Raw genomic sequence first — 23855 nt, forward strand, 5'->3', positions numbered from 1 at the left:
CTCTTTTCCTCTCTCTTCTTCTTCTGGGCCCCCTATAATACGGATATTGTTCCTTTTGGATTGGTCACACAGTTCTCTTAATATTGTTTCATTCCTGGAGATCCTTTTGTCTCTCTCTATGTCAGCTTCTATGCGTTCCTGTTCTCTGATTTCAATTCCATCAATGGCCTCTTGCATTCTATCCATTCTGCTTATAAACCCTTCCAGAGTTTGTTTCATTTCTTCGATCTCCTTTCTGGCATCTGTGATCTCCTTCCGGACTTCATCCCATTTCTCTTGTGTATTTCTCTGCATCTCTGTCAGCATGTTTATGATTCTTATTTTGAATTCTTTTTCAGGAAGACTGGTTAGGTCTGTCTCCTTCTCTGGTGTTGTCTCTGTGATCTTTGTCTGCCTGTAGCTTTGCCTTTTCATGGTGATAGGAATTGTCTTCAGAACTGGGATGAGTGACGGCTGGAAGGACTTCCTTTCTTGTTGGTTTGTGGCCCTCCTCTCCTGGGAGAACAGCGACCTCTAGTGGCTTGTGCTGCGCAGCTGCGCGCAGACAGGGTTTCTGCTTCCTGCCCGGCTGCTATGGAGTTAATCTCCGCTGTTGCTGTGGGCGTGGCCTAGCTCGGGCAGCTACTCCAAAATGGTGGAGTCGCGTTGGAGCAGGAGCTGCTGGGAGGCTATTTATCTCCGTAAGGGGCCTCCCTGCTCCCTGCAGCCCAGGGGTTAGGGTGCCCAGAGATCCCGGATTCCCTACCTCTGGATTAAGTGACCCGCCCTGCCCCTTTAAGACTTCCAAAAAGCACCCGCCAAAACAAAACAACGACCACCAAAAAAAAAAAAAAGAAGAAAAAAAAAATTTTTTTAATTAAAAAAAAAAAAAAAAGTTTTTAATTAAAAAAAATAAGGTGGTCGTTCGTTTTTCTTTATTCTCCGGTGCCAGCCTCAGGCCTCTGCTCATCGGTCTTTCTGCCCTGTTTCCCTAGTATTGGGGTCCCTATCCCTTTAAGACTTCCAAAAAGCGCTCGCCAAAACAAAACAGCAAAAAAGCAAAAAAAAATGGTCGTGCGCTTTTCTTATGTCCTCTGTGGCCCAGCCTCCAGTGCCTGCTCACTGTTCTTGCTGCCCTGTTTTCCTAGTATCAAGCGCCCTGCACTCTGGCCCGGATGGCTGGGGCTGGGTGTTCGGCAGTCCTGGGCTCCGTCTCCCTCCCGCTCTGCCTGCTCTTCTCCCGCTGGGAGCTAGGGGGAGGGGCGCTCGGCTCCCGCGGGGCCGGGGCTTGTATCTTACCCCCTTCGCAAGGCGCTGGGTTCTCTCAGGTGCGGATGTGGTCTGGATATTGTCCTGTGTCCTCTGGTCTTTATTCTAGGAAGGGTTGTCTTTGTTATATTTTCATAGATATATGTTGTTTTGGGAGGAGATTTCCGCTGCTCTACTCACGCCGCCATCTTCCGCCCCTCTCCAGGTTGAAACTCTTTTACACTGGGACTCTTAAATAGGAACTGTCAGTCAAGAGACATTTGAGGAAAGCATCTGAAGTGAAAGACAGTGATCATAAGAAATAGGAAAACCAAATTTGGAGTTAAGTTAGTGTTGGGAGGAGAAGAAAACTTCCTAAGTGTCCAAATCTATACTTAAAATTGTCAGAGAGGAAAGTGCTAACTGGTATGAAATAAAAGCAGGATGTTGAAAGCAGTATTCAGAGAACAGAAAAAGAGCTCTTAGAAATTAAAAATAGTATAGAAGAAATGAAAATAATTAATAAAGGAATTAGAATATTCAGCTGGGGAAATGTCCCTGAAAGTTCAGCCAAAAGACAATAAAATTGATAAAAGAGAAAAGACTAATTAGAGAAAGTCCAACCTCTGTCTAGTAGTCCCAATAAAAGAGAATGAAGTAAATGAAAGGAAAAAATTTTGGAAAATAAATCAGTATTTTCCACAAATGAAGACATCATTTACTAGATTTAAGGGGTCCACCAGCATGTTGGATGGAAGAAGAGTAAAGAAGAGATTCTAAAGGCTTCCAAGAAGAAATAAAACTGGTCCCATAAAAGGAGTAGCCCTGGGCTTTGAACAGCAACTTGGGAAGCTACAGAACAATGGAGCAAGGCCTCTAAATTTCACAGAGAAAATTGTCAGCGAGAATTCCATAGCAGTGAAATTATTTATCAAGTGTGAATGTAGTAAAAGAAATTTACACAAGGTCTCAAAAAAATCAAAACTTTTTTTTCTTTCAAATGCATTAGACAGAGGTAATGTAGCCTCACAGAACATGTGTTAAAAGAACTTAAGGGCCAGGGTTTCCAAATGAACCAGCCACCATCTGGCACATTGCCACAGCTTTCTAACTGGTAAAGCAAAAGGGAAATGAACCACGAAATAGGAAAATATGGGATTTCAAAGTCTGGAGCTCCAGTACAGGTGGAATCATAGGAAACTTCGGAGTGATGGTAATGGACAGCCCAGGGTGATAGCTGGGTATCAGGCTTTGAAGGCAACCAGTGAGTACTGAAGCAGAGCTACAGCTGGGATGTTGCCAAGAGGAAAAAAAGCAATAGAAGGCTTACCTGATGTGTTTGGCTCTACTTAAGGGAGTTTTGCAGGTGTTGGAGAGTTTGGGCATGAATTTGTTATGAACAAAAAGAAAATCAAACACTATAAAAGGAAAAGGCAATTATTAACTCCAGGGTGGTGGTGGTGGTGGGGAAATAGTAATCATTGAGTATTGATTTAACCAAATAAATACTGTTTTGGTAAAAAATGTGATTCAACTATTTTGCATGTCTGAGAAAGGAAATGTATATATGGAGCAATATAAGATAGCGAAATCTTAATTGTCCATGTTAGGAGAGTAATAGATAACACCTAAAATGGGTAAGTCAAGATATAGCTGTGTAAGAATGTCATTTAGAAATGTGAAGATAGGTAGCTAGAAAAAAAAAGATAAAAGTGTAGTTTACGCCTCAGAGGAGTCAGAATGTGGATGGAACAGGGTGGGGCAGGAACCTAATATTGCTTTAAGGACCTCTTTACTTTTTAACTATGCACCTGTATTTCTTCGAGAACTATGAATACCAAGAATATGAATAGAAACTCTTTTAATGAGCCTTACCTATGCTTTTTAGCTGCGATTTCTCCATATTGTTTTATTCTCCAAATTTATCCCATTTCTGCTCAATGATGAGAAAATATTCTCAGAGAACATGTATGGAATGTTATCTAGTAACAGAAATAATGTCATTTAAAGATATATTTTGTCAACGAGTATTTCCCCATCAAAAGCATGGTTTGCTATATCCCTTATATCCTTAAAAGTCATAATGAATTAGGATTTAATAACATTTTATTAGTTTGAATGTTATAAATAGATCTGTGTCGATTAAAAACTTCATATGATTTAATTAAAATAGTTGTGCTTCCTTAATAAGGTATTGAGTAAAATAATGAGGATCAGAACTACGTTTATTAAGCTTCCACCCAGGAAGGAGGAGGAAAAAGCCTGGCTTAAATAATTAGAAGTAAAAAGGTAGAGGATTAGAATACAGTAAGGACTGGTTGAACTATTTATGTAAAGCAGAGCAAGAATAATGTTTTCCTCATGGCAGTAGTTCTAAGATGCTTCAACATGCCAAAATGCTTCCAAGTTCTTGCAACCAGTAGTAACTAATAACTGTACAGAACATTAGGCCTTAGTGCTTTTTAGTTAAGCTGCCCCATTTAACTCTCACAATATCTCTTCAAGTTAGATATTATTACTATTTCCATTTTCAGAATAGAAAACAGAAAACATTACAGAAGGCTTAAATAACTTTCCCAAGGATATAGGGTTGATAAGTAGGATAAAGATAATATTTATTGCCCACGCAAGGTACTTTTGACAGGAACCATTCCCAGCTGGGAACTAAGAGAGAGAAACCAAGATTTACCTATGAGATTTATGGCTTCTAATTGATAAGGGATTGAATCCAGTCTAGAACTCAAGTTCTTCTCCAAAGTTGTGATCTTCCTGCTGCTTGGGCTGGTGGAACCATTAGTGTTAAATAAAATTCCCCACTTCCTAAATATAGCAATAAACATTGACTGAATGGCAAATCTTTCTGTCCCTTGAGAGAACGCTCAAGGGAGCAGGTATAGCTTATAAATCAGTTCTGGGAATTCCAGACTGAATTAATTGCTCCCTCTCACCCCCAATTCCTTACAGTAGCTTGAAAACTCAGAGAGGGGGTGTCTGGAAGGCATTCCAGTACAGATGAGAAGTTCCTAAATAGAACAGGGTAAAACAACTGATAACATGATATTGGAGACACATATGGATAATTAAGTGTGAGGATTGAAAGGAGAAGGCAAATTCTAAAATGAACAATCCTTAGCAGAAACTTTCTGACACCACATTCGTTCCCTGTCTTTTGTTATTTCTCTCACAAACCTTTATTATTAATCAGTCCCCTTTCCTGGCATCTTTGGCTGCCCTTTTGGGTATACTGTTCACTGCCCATTTCATGTTTGCTTTTATCCTACACGTTTCCAGGGGAGCCTTTCCTCCACTACCACCCCCTCCGGGACAGCAACGAGCTCTTAATCTCTACCACCTTTTTTACTCCTGCTGAACATCAGGTACACTACTGGCAAAACAGAAGATTCTTAATACGTGTTTACCAAAGAGAGGAAGGAATGCAGATGAAAAGTTTTTATGAAACGGGGAGTTTTCATGAAACTAATCCCCTTTATTTGAGGTTCAAGATGGACAGCCCACATTTTAAAAGGATGTGTTTTAGCTTTTATGGGTCTGATAGATGAGCCACTTAGGATTAAGTATTTGATGGACAGGATACTTGGTTGGCCATGAATTTGTCATATTTTCACTCACCATCACCCTTGTGACAGCTAAAAGATGGTAAAATTCTACCATTTTTACATTACAAAATGAGAAATGTACCCAGCTTGTGACAGGTCAAAATGATCCACTTAAGCATTTCTGTGATGACACATAGAACTCTGATTGTTAACATTACAGATACCTTTTAGCAAACTATAATTTTGGACTCATACAATACTGACATCTAAAAAGGTTTTTTGTTTTGTTTTTTTAAATAATCTGTTACTGTTATATTCATGCAGGTGATAAAATCTTGTTTCTCAACCTTTATCTCCCTTGTTGAAAGGTTGCACTCTTGATAAATTAAACGCTGACAGATGTAGACATTGAATCATGCCTTAGAGTTTCTTTTGTGTTTGTTTTGAAGGACTTATGCTTTTCTTTTAAGGAAGAAAGGAGAACTTAGTGTAGAAAGCCGTCATTTTAATTGCATATTAAAATAGTGTTCCTCAGTTAAATATGAATCATGTGTATAGGATTGGAAGAGTTAAAGCTGGTTTTCAGTAAGTGTACTTTTACTACAGCTAAGAAATGAAAACCTTATTATGTCCCTTCCCATTGTGAATAAACAGATAACTAAAGAGATCATTAAGAAATTAGAAGGAAAAATGGACCCTTTGACTTTTTCTACAGCATACTATGACTTAATATTTCTCTTCATCTTAGCATGAGCTTTGAATTAGCAAGATGGTACCGTGTATAGCATAGCTGTTTCAGATTTATACTGTTGAGTATTGACTATAACATACAACTAACTCCCCATCAGTATTCCCTGTAGTCAAAGTCCCAATTTTTCTTCAGGGTGCAGATGACTTCTTAGAGATTCTAACTAAAACTACTGTGTCAAATGGCATTTAACACTTAGCTTTTAAGCTTGAGGCATTCTTTATTTTTCATCAGGCAAGCTGTATTCCTATCTAAATGTGAATCAGAGGCAGAACAATACTGCTTGGATTTCTGTAACTGTCTAGTATTTTGTGGGGTTTTTTTTTGTAGAGATTTCAGGCCAAAGGTGGTACCTTCTGAGTAGTCCCTTGTTCTGAAGTTCTGTTCCCAAGTTTACACTCTTAACCAGCATAGCATCATCTTTAATTTCCATTTCTCGGTGTCCTTAGAGAAAGGCTTTTAGGAAACTAAAGACAATTGTGGAGCAATCTAAGTAAAGAATGCTTCCAGATTTTATGATTTTTGTCAAAACTTTGAGTCGTCTCCCTCATACATACTTTAATAGCAATTTTTATTAGCTATTGAATTGCATTAAATCCTTCCAGAGCGTTTTCATGAAAACAAGTTTTCCAGTTTATATTTCATCAGTTTATGAAATACTGAGTCAAATTATGCAATTCAAACTGTACATGCAGAAAGTATAACATTTGGGACCAAATTATGAATGTAACTGATTATTGGAATAAATCGATTTGGGAAGGAACATGACTGTTCTTTGACAACCCAACTTGTGGGATCACAAATACGCATGCGCAGCTTTTGCGTCATTACGGGCAGCCCTGCAGCCACTCCCTCAGAGCGAGGCCGCCGAAATGGCGGTTAGGACCTCATATTTTGCCGACAGTGCGGCCGCCACCATGGAGTCGCCCTCGCTGCGGGTGGCAGTGGTGTGCTCAAGTAACCAGAACCGCAGCATGGAGGCACACTACTTCCTCAGCAAACGAGGTTTTAACGTCCGTTCCTTTGGCACAGGAACCCACGTGAAGCTTGCTGGACCATCACCCAACAAGCCAAACATTTATGATTTCAAAACCACATATGAGAAGATGTACAACGATCTCTGTAGAAAAGATCGAGATTTCTATACATATAATGGCATCTTACATATGCTAAATAGAAACAGGAGAATCAAGCCCCGGCCAGAGAGGTTCCAGGAATGCAGAGATCAGTTTGACCTGATCTTCACCTGTGAAGAGCAAGTATATGACCGAGTTGTGGAAGAAATGTATTCTAGAGAGCAAGAGACCTGCCAGCCAGTGCACGTGATCAACATAGACATCAAGGACAACGCAGAAGACGCCACCCTGGGGGCATTCCTCATCTGCGAGATGTGCCAGTGCTTCCTGTACACAGACGATATGGAAAATGACATGGATTTGCTGCTGCAGGACTTCGAGAGGAGGAAAGGCCGGTCCTTCCTCCACACCGTCTGCTTCTACTGAAGGTCTGGCCCGCCTGGTACCCCGCAGCCCTGCCGGCTACCCTTCCGAAGCCAGCGTCATGAGTTTCCTTCTGTTTTTACTTCTGGTCCTAAATATTTGCTTTTACTTTCAGGTATTCTGCCGGTGGATGAAAGCAGTAACCAATCAACTGTACGAGTGAAATGAGAAGATACACGTAGCTGCCGGATTAAGGACCCATCAGTTTTTCCTATCCCACTTTTACTTTTCGTGTTATGTTATTTATGAAGTTTTTCTTCTTTGACCAATAAATAAAATAAGTTCATAGTGCATCTTTCCCTGATGGTTGGTGTCTCTCATTGTCCCTCCCTTCCCCTTCTCCCATAACTGGTTAGAATATACAAATGCCTGAATAAACTAACAGGCTGTATCTTAACTGGGAAAGAACCTGCAATTGTCTGATAAATAGAAGCTGCTGAAAAATAAAGTAGGTATGTTTTAGTGCCCTAGAGTGTTCAGTGTGGTGTAGACATCAGTTAAATGCTTTCCATTCATGTTTATGTTTAGTTGAAATATGGATCATCAGTTCACAACTCCTTCAGGAGGAAGTCAGTTAAGAAAATTTCTGCCATATTTAAATTCATCCGTGTTTTACCACAATATCACAAATGGTACAGTAATTGCTTTTCAGGCTTTTGGCTAAGATTGAGTGCAGTCCAAGTGATGCTGCATAACAAATACCTTCATATGATTCCATAGGAATGTGTTGGATTTTCTGTCTTTATTAAAAGTCTACCATGTCATAGACTCACAGACACTGAGAAAGGACTGGTGGTTACCAAGGGGGAAGGAGAGGGGGATAAAGGGTCACAAAAATTGTCAATCATAATTTAGGTTGGTCACAGGGATAGTAGCACAGCACGAAGACAGCCAGTGATTCTGTAATATCTTCCTATGTTGACAGACAGTAGCTGAACTAGTGGGGGTAAGGATTTAATAATATGGTTGGTACCTGTTGAACCACTGTGCTGTATACTTGAAACTAATGTAAGACTGTATTAATTAAAAAAAAATAAAGTCTACCATGTCAGATATGTGACCTCATATATATTTGTGTGTGTGTATATATATATATATATATATATATATATATATATATGACTATCCTTTTATATATGAATATATACCAATAGGCTTTTTTAGCATATAGCCTTTATACATGTATATATACGAATATGGGCATACCTCTAGAGATACTGTAATATCTAGAGGTACTGCAGGTTTGGTTTCAGACTACCACAGTACAGTGAGGCAAATGACTCACTTTATTTTGGCTTCCCAGCACATATAAAAGTTATGTTTACACTATACCATAGTCTATTCAGTATGCAATAGCTTTATATCTAAAACAATATACATACTTTAAATTTTAAAATACCTTATTGTTAAACAATGCTAATCATCTGAGCTTTCAGTGAGTCATAGTCACTGATTACCATAATAATGAGAAAGTTTTGAAATATTGCGAGCATTACCAAAATGTGACAGTGACATAAAGTGAGCAAATGCTGTTGGAAAAATGGTGTTGGCAGACTTGCTTGATGTAAGATTGCATTTGTATTAGTTTCCTACTGTTGCTCTAACAAATTGACCACAAATTACTGACTTAAAACAACTTAAACTACTGTGTCAAATGGCATTTAACACTTAGCTTTTAAGCTTGAGGCATTCTTTATTTTCCATCAGGCAAGCTCTATTCCTGACCAAATGGGAATCAGAGGCAGAACAATACTGCTTTGATTTCTGTGACTGTCTAGTATTTTGTGAGTTTTTTTGTAGAGATTTCAGGCCAAAGGTGGTCCCTTATGAGTGGTCCCTTCTTCTGAAGTTCTGTTCTCCGGCAGATAAGATGTCCTGTTGCTTTGAATGTGTTGGCAATGCCTTCTGAATTTTGACTGCCAGGGATTTCTTTGTTTTTGGTTATCTACAGTTTCACCATAGTGTATCTAGAATAGGTTTCATATTAATTATCCTACTTGTTATATGCTGTGCTTCTTATTTGTGGATTTCTGTCTTTAATCAGTTCTAAAGAATTTTCAGCCGTTATCCCCTCAAATATTGCTGCTTTTCCATTTTTAACACTTCATTGAGATATAATTCACATGCCATCCAAATCATACATTTGGAGTATATAGTTCAGTGGTTTTTAATATGTTCATAGGGTTATGCAACTCTCACCACAATCAATTTTAGAAGATTTTCCTTATATCAAAAAGAAACCCTGAAGCCATAGCAGTCACACCCCTATTCCACCCAACCCCTCCTACCCGCCACAGCCCTAGGAAACCATTAATCTACTTTTTTGTCTTTACGGATTTACCTATGCTGAACATTTCATACAAATGGAAGAATACAATATATGGTCTTTTGTGACTGGCTTCTTTCGCTTAACATAATGTTTTTAAGGTCCATCCATGTTGTAGCATGTATCAGTACTTCATTCCTTCCTATTACAAAATAATATTCCACTGTATGGATACATCACATTTTATTTATCCTGTCATCAGTTGATAGACATTTTAGTTAATATCAGTTGTTGTCTATTATGAATAATGCTTCTGTGAACATTCTTCTATAGGTTTTTGTTGTGGACATATGTTTTCATTTCTTTTGGAAATATGCTTAGTAATGGAATTGCTGGGTCAAGAGGTAACTTTGTATAGCATTTTGAGAAACTGTCAGACGGTTTTCCAAAGCCCTGCACCATTTTCCATGGATGCCAGCAATGTATGAGGGTTCTAATTTCTCCACAACCTCAACACTTATCAGATTTTCTTATTATAGCCATTTTAAGTGGGTGTGAAGTAGTATATGACTGTGGCTTTGATATGCATTTTCCTGACATCTATATAAGGTTTCTGTTTCGATTTTTTAAATAATCTATCACTTTTATTATGATGGGGTTGATAAAATCTTGTGTTTCTCAACCTTTACCTCCCTCTGTTTAAAGGTCCTTTGCATGTGCTTATAACCATTTGCATATCTTTGAAGAAATGCCTTTTTAGATCCTTTGCCTATTTTTAATTGAGCTGTTTATTATTATTGAGTTGTAAAAGTTCTTCATATATTCTGGATACAAGTCCCTTATCAATAATATGATTTGCAAAAGAGTTCTCCCATTGTGTGGGTTGTTTTTTTAACTGCATTGATGATTTCCTTTGAAAAACAAAGTTTTAATTTTTCTGAAGCTCCATTTATCTATTTTTTTCTTTTGTCACTTGCACTTTTGGTGGTGTATCTAAAAAGATCAACAAAACTGAGTTTATGATCTCCATTTTTTATATCAGTGCTCCTCTACCTGGGCTCGACATTAGAACAACCTGGGGAGCTCTAAAAATTCCTGAAGTCCAGGCCATGCTCTCGAACAATTAAATCAGAATCTCCTGTGGTGGGACCTAGGCAACAATAGTTGTATAGTTCTACAGGCAGTTCTGTGCAGCCAAGGTAGAGAACCACTGCTCTAAACCCCTCTGGGATCCAAATGTATATATATTACACCTTTGTATCACTTCATATTGCTTATCCTCTCTCTTACATTTCCATTTATTTATTTCTCTGTGCTGCATTCTAGGAAACTTCTTCAGCTCTATCTTCTGGCTTACTAGTTCTCTTTTGATCAATGTTTCACCTGCTGTTTAACCCATCTGTTGAATACTATACTTGTCAATTTTATTTTTCTTTGCTGTAAGTTCCAGGTTAGCTTTTCTCATGGTTTCATATTGTTTGCTAAATTTTATAATTGTGGTTTTTTTTATTTGGAGCATTTGATATATTTTTTATTTGGAACATTTTTTTTGTATTTCATATCTAGTAATTTAAGTATCTGAACCCTTGGTGGTCTAATTTTCTTGTTGTTTCTGCATACTGTCAGTCTAGTGGCTTGTTTCTTGGGTCTTTTTTGTCTTTATGGATTTGCCTGGGTCTTTGATCTTTCACAACACACACATATTTGGTTGATTTTAATATGTGGTACTTGAATTGAGGATGCTTCCTTAAAGAGATTTGTGTTTGCTGCTTCTTGGATTCAGGGTGACTGCCATCCTGGAACCACTCTAACCTTTTTCCTGCATCCCCAGATGGATGCGGGAGATACCAACATTTACTGTCAGAGCAACCTTGCCTTGCTTGTCACATATACTTTAGCTCAAGTGTTTTATTTTGTTTTGTTTTGTTTTGCTTTTTGAGGAGGACTTGGGTTTCCCCTTACTGCATGTGAGCCTTACTATATATAATGGCAAATACGTCTCTTAAGGAAATGTTGTATCTAATCAGTTATAAGATTCTGCCAAGTATAAGATGCATTTTTATGTACTAGTAAGAGAAGAGACAGTCCTTTAAACTGACACAATACTTTTTAATCATTTAGGATATTATAGTTATTGAAAAAGCTCTTTTAGACTTATGTAGACATTGATTTCGATCATATATTGCTCTTATGTATACCTAAAAGAAAAATATATTGGTTATGATACTCATAAAACTTTCTCACATTCACACTCCAACAGGTATGAATTACCTTCTCCTTTGAGTCACTAAAGTCTGTGATTTTCCAGCAGATACTGTCCACTGTGCCATCAAGTGAGCTGGTGATGCAACATTCTTAAAAGAGTGTTCCATTTTGTCACTGGCAGTTTTTCCAAGTGGTTGAGACCCATTTTGGAGGTTTCGATGCACATACACAGACCATGAGGCTAAGTCCTACTGCCTCTGGGTGGATAATGATTTTGAGATACATTCTAATTTCGGAGATGTTAAACTGTAAAAAGGAAAACAGATTCATGTTAGAATTGATAAAGTTATGTAGTTTCTTTGTATAGGGAAAGGCCTTTCTAAGTATCTAGACCAGTACTACTCAGTATGGCTTGCAGGCCAGAGCCATTCTGCCAGTTTGTTACTGATTTAACAGGATATGAGTACAGAAATTGGGAGTAAGCATTTAGGAACTTTTTTGGTGATTACACCAAGTAAATTTTTGTCAGTTGGATCTAATAATTCAAAATTTGGACTTGTATTTTATATGTCTTTTTTATTTAATTTTCCGGCATACTTTGTCAGTATGATATTTTACAAAAGTATCCATCTATGCTGGATTAGAAATTTTAAAAAAGCAAGATAAAATTGGTTCTTCATCAGCGATAGTTTGAGTAGCATTGATCTTAATGGTTCTCCCAGTTCAGCTTCTGGCTAAATCATCAGAGGATTTGTCACAACACAGGTGGTTGCGCTTTGGTAAGTCTTGGGTGGAATGTGAGAACATGTATTTCTAACAAGTTCCCTAGTGATGCTGATGCTGCTGTGCTAGGGACCACACTTCCAGGACCACTGCCCTAGACCACCATCCTGCTGGAAGATGAAATCTTATTGCCAAGGTTTCCGCTTTTTGTGTAGGACAAGAAATCCTGAGGCTTTCTTGGAAAATTCCTGCTACCAGTGATCACGTCTACTTTGAGTGAATTTAGAATAACCTCTTCAAACTTCAGTGTGTTGACTCTCTGCTTTGGTGCACTGTTTAGAACACCTCTGACTTTCAGGTCTGGCACAGTCAATGTAGGCCGCAGGGGATATGATTAGATGTTCACAATCCTCTGAGAAGAGTGAAATGTACATTTTACTTTTTAAGTGAATTGGTGCCATGAGCGGATGTAAATAAACTCCCAGTTCTTTTCATAATGCCATGGACAACTTGTTGACAGCATTCTAGGGTCTGACCAAGTAGCACAAATGGCCAGAATAATCCTTTCCAGTGGTATAAACCAGACAGCATACCGGACTTCTTAGATATTAGTGTTGCCTTGTTGAGGTGGCAGAAGGAAGTGAATTTGTGAAAAATCTGTATTGCATATCCATCCACAGCATAGTTCCCAGCAACAACTTATTGTTATCATTGTCATCTTGAAGAACATATATTACCTCAGAGACCTTGATAAATGACCTTTCAGGGAAAAATTTGTATCTTTAGATAACTCAAATATATTAATCTTGGTGCCATGGGAAGAATAAATTTCCTTCTTGCTGCCATGGCAAATGCTGTAAATCCTTGCAGTGTCCACAAGCAACATTCATGGCCCTCTGAATGTAAGACAATGCTTGCCATTCACTGCGGTGAGAATAATTTACATCTCCTGATTTCAGGTACTGTAACATTTTGGAATGTTTTAGAGTTGTAAACAAGTGCCTCTCAAACTTCAATGCAGCTGAATTACCTGGAAAAGCTATTAAAGTCTGGGATGGGGCCTGAGATTCTGCATTTCTTACAAGTGCCCAGGTGATGCCAGTGTTCCTGGTCTGAGCACAACACCTTAAGTGCCAAGATGCTAAACACTTTTCAAAGCACCTGCTTTCATAGGGTGCCACTTCTTGCAAACCAGCAAATGGGGCACTGATACAGCCCATCACCCAGAAACTTAGCCTGCTCACCCAAAGTAGTCATTGCCTGCATCCTTTTGTTCACTTAGTAAAAACAGTCTGCTTACTCAGTGGACAGTATTCACATTAGAAACCACTCCTTTTATGTCTGTGTCATTTAAGATCTTGTGGTCATTAAAAATGTCAACTTCATTTTCATCAGATACTGCTCTTGGGGGAAGAGTTATCCTGAATGTCATATTGAAGGTAATTCTATAGCATCATATCAGAGGGAAAAAAAAACCAAATCCCAAGGACAGATGTACGAAGCAAGCTCTGTGCCCAGCCACTTAATGATGTCCTCAGAAGGCCACAGTTTTCACTTTTAAACTTCAGCTTGTGAGGATTGATCATTGGTGCGTGAGGATGAATACTGCTTTAATAAAATGTCATTGCTTGCTTCGGTCTTTAGTAAAAGAGAAGCGATGAGAAATATTATCAGGGTCTGTGTGTGGCCACTGCTCACTGTGAGGTCCTCATATGCTTCTGTTCTCAAGGAGCAGACAAATTACAGTAACCTGGCAGATTATTTTAAACAATGAAATCTGCTCAGATCTGAGGGTGAATGCTGGGGGTTCTTTTCCTGGCCAAATGTGTCACTTGGGGGATGCTTTTAGCTGTAGTGGTAGAAAACCTGACTTCAGTGGCTTAAACAGATAGGGTTATTATTCTAGCATGTAAAGAAGTTTGGAATTAGGTGGATGCTGGCATTTGTCTAATGAGTTGGTGATGTCAAGGCCAGCCAGAGTCTCCACACTTCTTTGCCTTTCCTGACTCATGGTTGCAGTCTCTGTGTGTAAACTCCAAATACTGTGTCTGTTTCAAGGCAGGAAGCAGAGGGAAGGCTTACCAAGCACGTCTGAACTTACCAGGGAAGGAGAAGCTGTCCAAGAAATCTCCAGCAAAGTTCTGCTTTTCTGTATTGACCAGAACTGCTGTGTGGCCACCCATGGGAGACTGGGAAAGCTGGCATTGATCTGGGTCACCCTGAAAACTGTTGGAGTTCTGTTAAGAAGAAACGGGGGAAATGGATGTTCAGTAGGCAACTGTATGCCACACCTAAAGTAACTAGAAGTAAAATTTCCCTGCCTCTCTATTAAACTTTGCTCTTTTTTTTTTTAGCAGAATCCAGTATTCATTACTAGGAGACAGAGTGAGTTTGTGCTTGGGAGACGCTTGGCTCAGGGAAGAAGCAAAGCTCAACCGGCCTTTCAGGATCCACACTCCTTTCCCTCTGAGGGAGAGTCATATACACATTGGGTTTTGAAGGCACCAATTACACCTAAAATCAAAAGGAAAGGTAAATGGTCATCACATTGTGCACACAAAGTAGTTTGGAAATTCAACAGGGTTTCTGAAGTCATAAATACGGTGGTACCCCTTATCCTGCAGTTTTCTTAGCAAGTTCAAGGATTAAATAGCTTCTCTTGTCAGCTTAATGAATCCTTAATCATTTTGCAAGAAAAAGCTTGTACTATTAATTATAATTAGAATGCCTCTTGGGACACTTGAAGATTCAGTTCTTGAAAAGGAGCCATCGATAAGGTCTTTTGATAAAGAATGAAGCAGCGTGGAGCATGAAAGTCACGGGGGTATGGATTCCTCTTAAAAGTGTTCTTTGGGCATTGATTCTTAAGTAATAAATACCTTTCCAATGATGTCACTGTATATTTCCAGTTGGTTTTTAGACAAGCTTGTGTATCAGAGTTAATTAGGCCTATACCGTATTAGATTAGGATTTTGCACACTGTTGAGCTGAGTAACTGCTTTTTTCTTCTTCATTTAACTTTGTTAAAATAATTAAGTTGCCAGGGGTTAACTCTTCTTTTGAAGATAAAGAAAAAAGGCGATTTTGTGGGGAGAGGATGGTGTATTTCTTGATTAAAAACAGAGCAGGCTTTTCAGCCTGGCTTTGTAACATCTTGAAGGTGATTGTCTTGTTTAAATCCTTTTCTCTGTGCTTTCTGGCTCTGAATTAGCTCATACATTTTTATCTGTTGCCCAGTCACTGGATGAAAGGGAATGATGATTTCTGTGTTGTGTAGATTGTAGAATTTGGGAGAGGAAAGTGAGATAAAAGACAACTTTTAATTTGTTTCATTCATCTGCAGGAAATAGAAGTGTTTCACAGGTTCCCAGTCATAGAATGTCTGGCAGAAGAGGGCGATTGTGAAAAGATATGGGTGAGATTCTTTTGATCTTTCTTGAATCAGGAAATTAGTGCTTACAGAGAAGTCCAAACAACAGGGTAAAATAGTTGTGTCAGGGTCTAAAGGATGAGCAATGTCCTGGTGATTTTGTTGCAGAGAGAGGACAAAGTAGGATTTCAGGGAGTTCTGGGCATACCTCCGAAATCAATACCTCTCATGGATCCTGGGAGATGTGAACATTGAGCACTGCGCTCTAACTTCACATTGGTTCCTCTGCCCTTAGTGAAATACTTCCAAGCCCTGATCCCTCTTCTGTGTTGCACAGAACTTGCAACCTGCTTCTATCATATCACTTGGCACTCTGGGTCCTGAGCTTTGCCAAAGCTGAGGGCTCCTTGAAGGCAGACTCCAGCTCCAGAGGTCAAGGAGTGTGTCCCGTGTTGTTCCCCACCATACTTGGTACTAAAGAAATTGATAAATGAATGAAGAACCCCCCCACACACCGTGATTCTTAGATTTGGGTTCGTGTCTTATTTTCAATCTGCATTTTCATTGCAAAGTTGTGCCTGCTTTCATGCTCTTTATTCAACTTGTGTTGAGAGAATTCTTGGTATGACTTTGAAAGGTACTTACAATATCTTGACCTTTTCTTTTTAGAGCATAATGATTAGAGAGGATACCTTGTGTAGCAATAAAGAAAAAAAAAGTGGGGCATTATGGAGAATGAAAAAAGTGTTGAGGTTGGTGGGCATGGACACATTCAAGTTTTAAATTAACTTTACATATTGCTGCCTAAGAATCATACAGTAAAGTGGGCAGCTCTGTTATCCTTGGGAGATGAAAATATTCTCTCAGCTCTACAAAATGAGGCTGTGATACTGGAACAAGGCCAGCTTCCTTGCTGGGCCGCCTGCCTACATTTCACCCACGCACTGAGTTCTTTCTCAGCTGCTCTGGCGTCTGTGCCCTTCCTGCTGTTCCCCACTTTGCCAAAGGCCAGCCTCCCTGAGCCATGTGACAATCTGCCCTTTGTTGTACTTGAGTGGAAAATGTTTCCAATGTTTCAGTTGCTCTTCTCCTGGTGAGCCAGAGAGAAGAGAGAGAAGCAGTGTGACAACTGTGGGACTCTCAAGCCAAAATTATGGGCTGTTCTGAAGTTAAGTGTCCCATCTTTGAAGGGAGTGGCCTCCTGCCTAGTCCTTTGGGTTCTGAAGTGGTAGTCAAATCCACCTTCATCCTAAGAAGTGCTGTGAGGGATTCTGCAGTGGTGTTACCTCTGGAGCTCCGGTTATAAGTCATCCGGAGAACTTCTACAGAGACACTCAAGCTTGGACATGTGTGTCATTTATCTGTTGCTGCAAAACAAAGAACCCCAAAGCATCATGGCTTATGTTTTGTTGATTATTAGTGTTCACAAGTCCATCTGGTGGTTCTGCTGATCTGGGTCAAGCTCGGGTGATTGTGGCTGAGCTTATGCATGTGTCGGCAGTTAACTGAAAGGCCAGCTAAAACCAGCTGGTCTGGGATGGCCTTCCCAATAGGTTTTTCAATTGGCCTGCTAGAGTGATGGGGTGACTGAATTCCAAGGGTGGGAATAGAAGCATGCAAGGCCTCTTGACACTTGGATTCCAAAGTGGTGCGTCATCATGCCTGCTGCATGTTGACCAAAGCAAGTCATAAGATCAGTTTCTAAGGCTAGACACCTAGGGCCCCCCTCTCGGTGAGGGGAACAACAGAGTAACATTGCAGGGGCATGGATATGAGAGGGAAAGATGTTGTGGCAGGCTTTGCAGTCTGTCACAGTGAGTGATGTCAGAGGCAGCATGGAGTAGTGTGTTGGGCAGGGATGTGTGGATGTATGTTCTCAGGGGTCTAGACTTCTGGGAAGTGTGGGGCCACGTGTGTGCTGGCGAAGGGATGGGGCAGGTGCTGAGGGCCTTTCCACACCCCAACATCCCCTTTGCCTTCCACAGCTCTCATTAGGGCTGCATAAATAATCCCGTGTAGCTTTCTTCACCTCACAAGTATTGGACCATTGATTCCTCTGCCCCACTTAGAGCCACTGCTAAGTATTATATGGGTATATCTGCAGAGTGAGGCAGGTGTGGTGGCGGTCAGCAAATGTGCTTTTGCTGTTTTTTTCTTACAGGAAAATTAAAAAATGGATAGTGATTATTCAACCCAATTATTAAGCTGTTACATGGTTGCTTTTGACATAGTTTTTGCTTTAAGACTAAAATACAATGAATCAACATCTGAGATTTCCCCCCTTAGAACAATATAGATATACAGCCCACTTACCAACTGTGAAGGTCCATGGTGCAGGTTATTTTTGTATATTACCCTCACCCCGACTTCATCTTAGTTATCCTACTGTTATTTTTATTTCTTGTTATCCTCAGAGTGGCCTATAAGGCCCTGTATGGTAGGCATCCTCACTTCCTGGCCTCACCTCTGTGATCTCATCTCCTGCTGTCGCCCCCTGGCTCTCACTGCTCCAGACACCCCAGCCTCCTTACTGTTCCTCAGACACACAGGTACGCTCCCACATTAGGGCCTTTCATGGGCTTTGCCCTCTACCTAGGAAACTTCCCTCACAAATCAGCTGGCTAATATCCTCACCAACTTCAGGTCTTTGATCAGACAGCACGTTTTCAACAAGACATTGAAATATTATATTTAAACTTTAATTGCAGTATTCTGCACCCTTCACCACATCCCAAACCTCCTTCCCCACTCTGCTTTCTTCTTTCCTTAACACCAATCACCTTTTTGTATATTAGGTAATTTACTCATTTATAATATTAATTGCATATTGTGTGAACCTCTTCCTCCTGTGTGTTGCAGGGGGGTCCCCAAGACCACCCCAGGATCGATGATTCATTAGGAGAACTCGAAGGCCTCAGCATATAGTCATTGCTATGACTATATGCTGAGGCCTTTGAGCAACCATTTGTGACAATGTGTGTGAAATACTGTCTGCTAGGGAGGCCCATTAGAGACTCAGTGCTCAGGGTTTTAATTGGGGGCTGGTCATGTAGGCACCCTCTGCCCAGCATGTGCCAAAATTCTACGCTCCCAGAAAGAACACAGGCATTCAGAAAAGTGCCCAACTCTTATGATAGAATCAGGCAGCTCAGGGGTTGAAAACGACCTTCTCCCTTGTGAATCCATTTGCCCAGGGGCAGCATGTCCAGAGTAATGGAGTTAGTTGCTTAGTGAGGACCCAGATCGCTTGATCCTGTTTTTCCTCTTTACCACTTTTGTTTTTCACCATCCCACAGTGCTTAGCACAGAGCTAAGTAAATATTATATTGTCTTTAAACATTATATTAACTGATTTGGATTAAAACCTGGCCTGGCTGGACCGTTTGACATTACCTGTGTCTGGTTGTGACATTTATGCAAGCAATGTCTTAGTTTCTTCTTTTAATGTTAATTTTTAAAGGTGAAAGTGACATGTTAAAGGACTTCTACCCCACACCATATATGTTTCCTTTTTTTTGTTTCCAGATCATGAACCATTTTTCACTGTGACTGTGTAAGTTCTTTAGTTTACCTATCATCAGTGACTCTTCAGGTGAAAAAACTCATTTTTCATTCCCTATCCTTTCAATAACAGAAAGATTAAGCGAATTTGAAAACTACTTGTGTCAGTATCTCATCCCATCTGGAAAGTCTATTTCATCAGAGGCTGGCTTGTCACATTCTGAAGTTTGATAGATTGATGGAATGAATCATTTGTAGGAATTCAACAAAGAGCAACCAGCCCATGTTCTGTGTCTCTGTGTAAGATTTGTCTTAGCTCAAAATTACTGAATTGAATTTATCAGCTGGAAAAAAAAAAAGAAAGGTTTTCAAAATGAATATCAGTACCACCTTAGAGCATAAATATTATATGACATTTGCCATCAAAATTAAGTTTTAATAGTACTGCAAGAAATGTGTTGAAATACCATTTGTACCAATAGAATATGCTAGGTTGGCATCTTAATAACAATCTTAACTAATGCTGAGTCACTCTTTTGTACAGGGAGAATATTCTTCTGAATGGAACAGGAATTATTAATCTATTCTTAGGGCAAATAAAAAATAATTGCACATCAAGACTCTTGGACTGATCAGATGAATTAATATTTCTGGCTGAGAAATGATAAATTCTGAGCAAGAGAAACTGTCAGGGAGCATTCACCAGCAACTTTAACAAATGACTTGGTCTTGACAGAAACATTTTAAATACAGCTTCTGTCCCGTCCAGCGGGACCTAGTTATTTGTGGAGACGAAGGGGATCTGACCTGGAAGAAAATGGGGGCGAGAGAAGAGCGAAGGCAAGACAGTATTCTGATCAAGCCTTCAAATTTTATTGTAAGACGGGGGTAGATATACACCAGTGTTCAGGGGCAGAGTGGGCCATAGGATACTTGTAAGCAGGGGATTGGCTGCATAGCAGGGATGGCGCAGCGAGTTACATTCTGATTGGTATATGATAATGGGGAAGGAGGGGGAGAAGAGTATCTCTTGGCGCGCGCGGGCTTTCTTGTTGGCGCGCGCGGGCTCGCAGCTAATCTCCAGGAAGTGAAGCAGGAACCTCATGAACTGTGGCCGTCTTGTTGTTTCAGTGGCCATCTTGTTGCCTTTGTGTGGCTCCCAACATCTCCTCCCTTTCTATTTATTTCAGAAAGGTGGGCCTTAATCGAGTGAGGGAATAGAGGCCTGGCTCCTCCAGCAGGGTAACATTTCGCAAATGCTCTCGGTATCTTTTAGGGAGGAGAGGCAGAGCTGAAAGCCAAATTGATCTTAATATATCAAGGCTTTATGTACATATGGATACCAACCTCTATGCAAGCCAGGCGTATTCTCAGGGAGGACCAGAGCGGTTCTAGAAAGAACCCTCCCTTGCGGTACTTTGTCTCGCACTCATCTCGATGCCCATACCCTCATAGTTAGGGGTCTGTCTGGTTCTGGCCGACCAGCATATGGGCCACATTAATTACGGTGCCAGAATCGATGGTACCAGGGTTGAGGCGCCTGTAAAGTTGAAAACTGGAGGCCGGGAGCATTGGTTGGTTCGGTGTCGGATCCTTCATCACAGGCTGTAAGTCTGTGATAATGAACAGCAACTGCTGGCTTGACGAGCTGGTCAACCTGCTCTCGAATAAAGGCTGTTAGTTTTCTTAAAGCCCAAGGGCCAAAAGACACTAAAAGGAGGAGTCCTGCTAAGGGTCCAAGGATGGTGGGGATCAGAGTTGTGAGCCATGGGGACTTAGTGAACCAGGACTCAAAGGGGCCTTGGCTAGCTTCTCGCTCTCTCTTCCTCTGGTCTAGCCTTTCTCTAAGCTTGGACATTGAATCTCTTATTATTCCGGAGTGGTCTGCATAAAAACAGCATTCTTCTCTTAAAGCTGCACACAGTCCTCCATCTTTTAGGAGCAGTAGATCTAGCCCCCGTCTATTCTGCAAGACGACCTCAGAAAGGGAAGTCAGAGATTCTTCAAGTTTGGTAATAGATTGTTCTATGGTTTTTAGATCGTCGTCAATGGCGGTTCTCAGCCCTTCATAGTTTTGGTTCCCCTGGATGATGGCAGCTGTCCCTGTTCCTACTCCTGCTGCAATTCCTACTCCCACTAATGTGGCTAGGGTCAACGAGACTAATTCTCTCTTGTACCTATTTTTAGGGTCGAACTCAGTGACAAATGAGGGATCATCATGATATATAAGTCTCGGCACTAACTGAACCATAACACAGAAATCATGGGAGGAATTGAAAACAGAGGTGGAAACACACGGTGTTAGTCCAGTGTTACAAGCCCACCATCCTTGACGGGGAGGGACTAGATATCTGTTTTCACTCGAGGTAACTATGGGTATGGTGTGATTACACAGACTCTTATGGGTTGAGGGAATTGTTCCTAAACATGTAGCTTTCCCAGTTACTTCAGTCAGGGTTAACTTTTGCGTGCCCCAGCCACAGGCTTCGTGGCTGGTCGTATTGTTAAAATTGCCCAACAATCCTAGTCCTTCATAGTAAGGAGGTAAAGAGGAAAAGCATAACCAACAGGATTTGGTAGAATTTGGGTTGGTGGTATTTAGAACTCGGAAAGCTCCTTCAAGGAGGTTGAGAAGGCGCTGTCCGGTGCTAGGAAGGAAGGTGGGTCGGTTAAGAGCGGAGGCGAAGGAAGGGGTGGCAGCGTCTGCAGGTGGGGCTAGGGTTGGCGCGGGTGGGGCTGGGAGACGCGGCTGGTCTCGCAAGACAGTGTTGGGCCCTACTGGGACAGCCGGAAGAGGCTCTACTATAAGCTTGATCGTAAGCAAGACTCCATCGTCATAACGTTCTTTGTACAGTCTTAGTCCCCATGTGGCCCCTGTTTGCCAAAGGGGACTCTTTTTCCCATGATCGGTGAACTGGACACGCAACGGGTGACACCATGTCTTGCACGTGTCATCGTTGCCCCAATTTGGGTTCCCTTGGTTTTTTGTTTTTGAGTGGGTGTAATTAGCGGTGACCTTAATAAGGTCCCATGAGGAGGAGGGCTGCCAGTAGGTGTCACCTGAGGTCTCACAACCCCAGCTTGCACAGAAAAAGTCCGCTTTTCCTCCACACTTATAGCCAAGGGCTTGGCTGCGATGGTAGCCAGGGCAAACGTAGAAGGTGAGGGTCTTTAACCTGCTCCTCCTGCCAAGCTCTCCGCATCCTCCCCAAGGGTCTAATCCTAGTCTCCCAGGGGGTGAGGGGGAGGAGGGGGGCTGTTGGAAGTCTCTGTGCTCTTCTAAATCCCAATTGGCTGGAGCACCTATTGCTAATTTGCACAGGTCGGGGTACAGGTCTGGCCACCAGGAATAGGGGGGTGCTGTTGTTGACACACTCCAAACTACGTTCCCCACCCCACTACTCACTACCCAGGTCAAGTTGTGAAGCTGCTGTGGGCTGGAACTTCTGCCTGGGGGAATGGAACACAGTACTAGTACAATGGCGCACAGTTCGAAGGTGATCATCTTAGGGGCGTTCTGCTGATCTTAAGCCGGAGAGGATTCTTGGTAGATTGGGCTCTCCACAACAGGTTTCACATGAGATGCGTGGATCCACTTCTTGCCTCCTGAAATAAACAGAAAGGGAAGGCTTCTCAGGGGTTAACATGCCCTGGACTGGAATTAGTATTGGTTTTGCTTTTATTTGTGTCTAGAAGTTTAATGAGTCTGTCTGGGAGCCATCGGGCATTTTGTGCCTTAGCATCATATATGCAAGCATGTCCTTTCCCCCATATGAGCACAGGGTCAGGCCCGTGCCATGCGTTGGTCATCGGATCTCTCCACATAGCCTGTGCATAATTATCTGCCGTGGAGGGATGCCAAAGGCGATCAGCAGCGGTTTTACCCGCGGAGTCATAAGTAAGGAAATTAAGAACAAACAATGCATGATTTAGGAGTGTCTTTGCATTACCTGTTTTCGGATAGAGTACTTCTCCCCCCGACTGAAGTTTGAATAACATGTTTTTAAGGGTTAAGTGGGCTCTTTCAACAATGCCTTGGCCTTGGGGATTATAGGGGATTCCTGTTATGTGCTTAATACTTAACTGCGCACAGAACTGTTTAAAGCTAGAGCTGGTGTATCCAGGCCCATTGTCAGTTTTTAAGATTTTAGGTGGTGGTAGATATGCCAGGCATGAGAGAACATGGGTAATGACATTTTTAGTTGCCTCTCCCGTTTGCAAGGATGCACATAGGAAACCACTACATGTGTCAATAGACACATGGATATATTTTAATTTACCAAAGGGAGGGTAATGAGTGACATCCATTTGCCATATCTCTCCTGGAACTAACCCCCGGGGGTTGATTCCGTTATGAGGCTCTGGGAGGAGAGTTAGACATCCTTGACATTGCCGAACTATTTGGCGGGCCTGTTCTCGGGTGATTGAAAATTTGAGTCTAAGAGTATGAGCATTGAGATGATGTAGTTCATGAGCCCGTTGGGCTGCAGCCAAGGGTGAGTCTGACGTGACAGAGGCTACTAATTGAGTCGCCAGATCAACTCTGTCATTGCCTTTGGCAAGCGGCCCTGGAAGGCCAGTGTGAGCGCGTATGTGCCCGATGAAAAAAGGGGCATCGCGGTTTAGAATTAATTTTTGCAATTTTGCGAATAGGGGGGAAGCATTTGTAGAGGGACGTATGTAAGGCACTGTCTCTAATAGGGGAACAGAGGTTGCTACATAGGCACTGTCAGTGTAAAGGTTAAAGGGGGCATCTATT

General features: G+C 41.2%; 2 protein-coding genes across 2 annotated transcripts in view; both read left to right on the plus strand.

Annotated features, from left to right (window-relative positions):
• Positions 1-23855, plus strand: part of LANCL3 (LanC like family member 3) — a 107182-nt gene that overhangs the window by 19660 nt on the left and 63667 nt on the right. The gene's annotated exons all lie outside the window — the stretch shown is intronic.
• LOC118924318 (RNA polymerase II subunit A C-terminal domain phosphatase SSU72-like) lies at positions 1379-7335 on the plus strand. Its single transcript, XM_036908996.2, has 2 exons — positions 1379-7036; positions 7147-7335. Exon 1 carries the CDS (start codon positions 6405-6407, stop codon positions 7032-7034), a length of 630 nt encoding a protein of 209 aa, XP_036764891.1. The 5' UTR covers positions 1379-6404; the 3' UTR covers positions 7035-7036; positions 7147-7335.

This window comes from Manis pentadactyla, chromosome X, assembly GCF_030020395.1.
Source record: "Manis pentadactyla isolate mManPen7 chromosome X, mManPen7.hap1, whole genome shotgun sequence".
NCBI classification, from domain to species: Eukaryota; Metazoa; Chordata; class Mammalia; order Pholidota; family Manidae; genus Manis; species Manis pentadactyla.

Bases quoted from the DNA above. Each gene is read 5' to 3' on its own strand.
- LOC118924318 (XM_036908996.2), top strand. From the start codon at position 6,405: ATGGCGGTTAGGACCTCATATTTTGCCGACAGTGCGGCCGCCACCATG.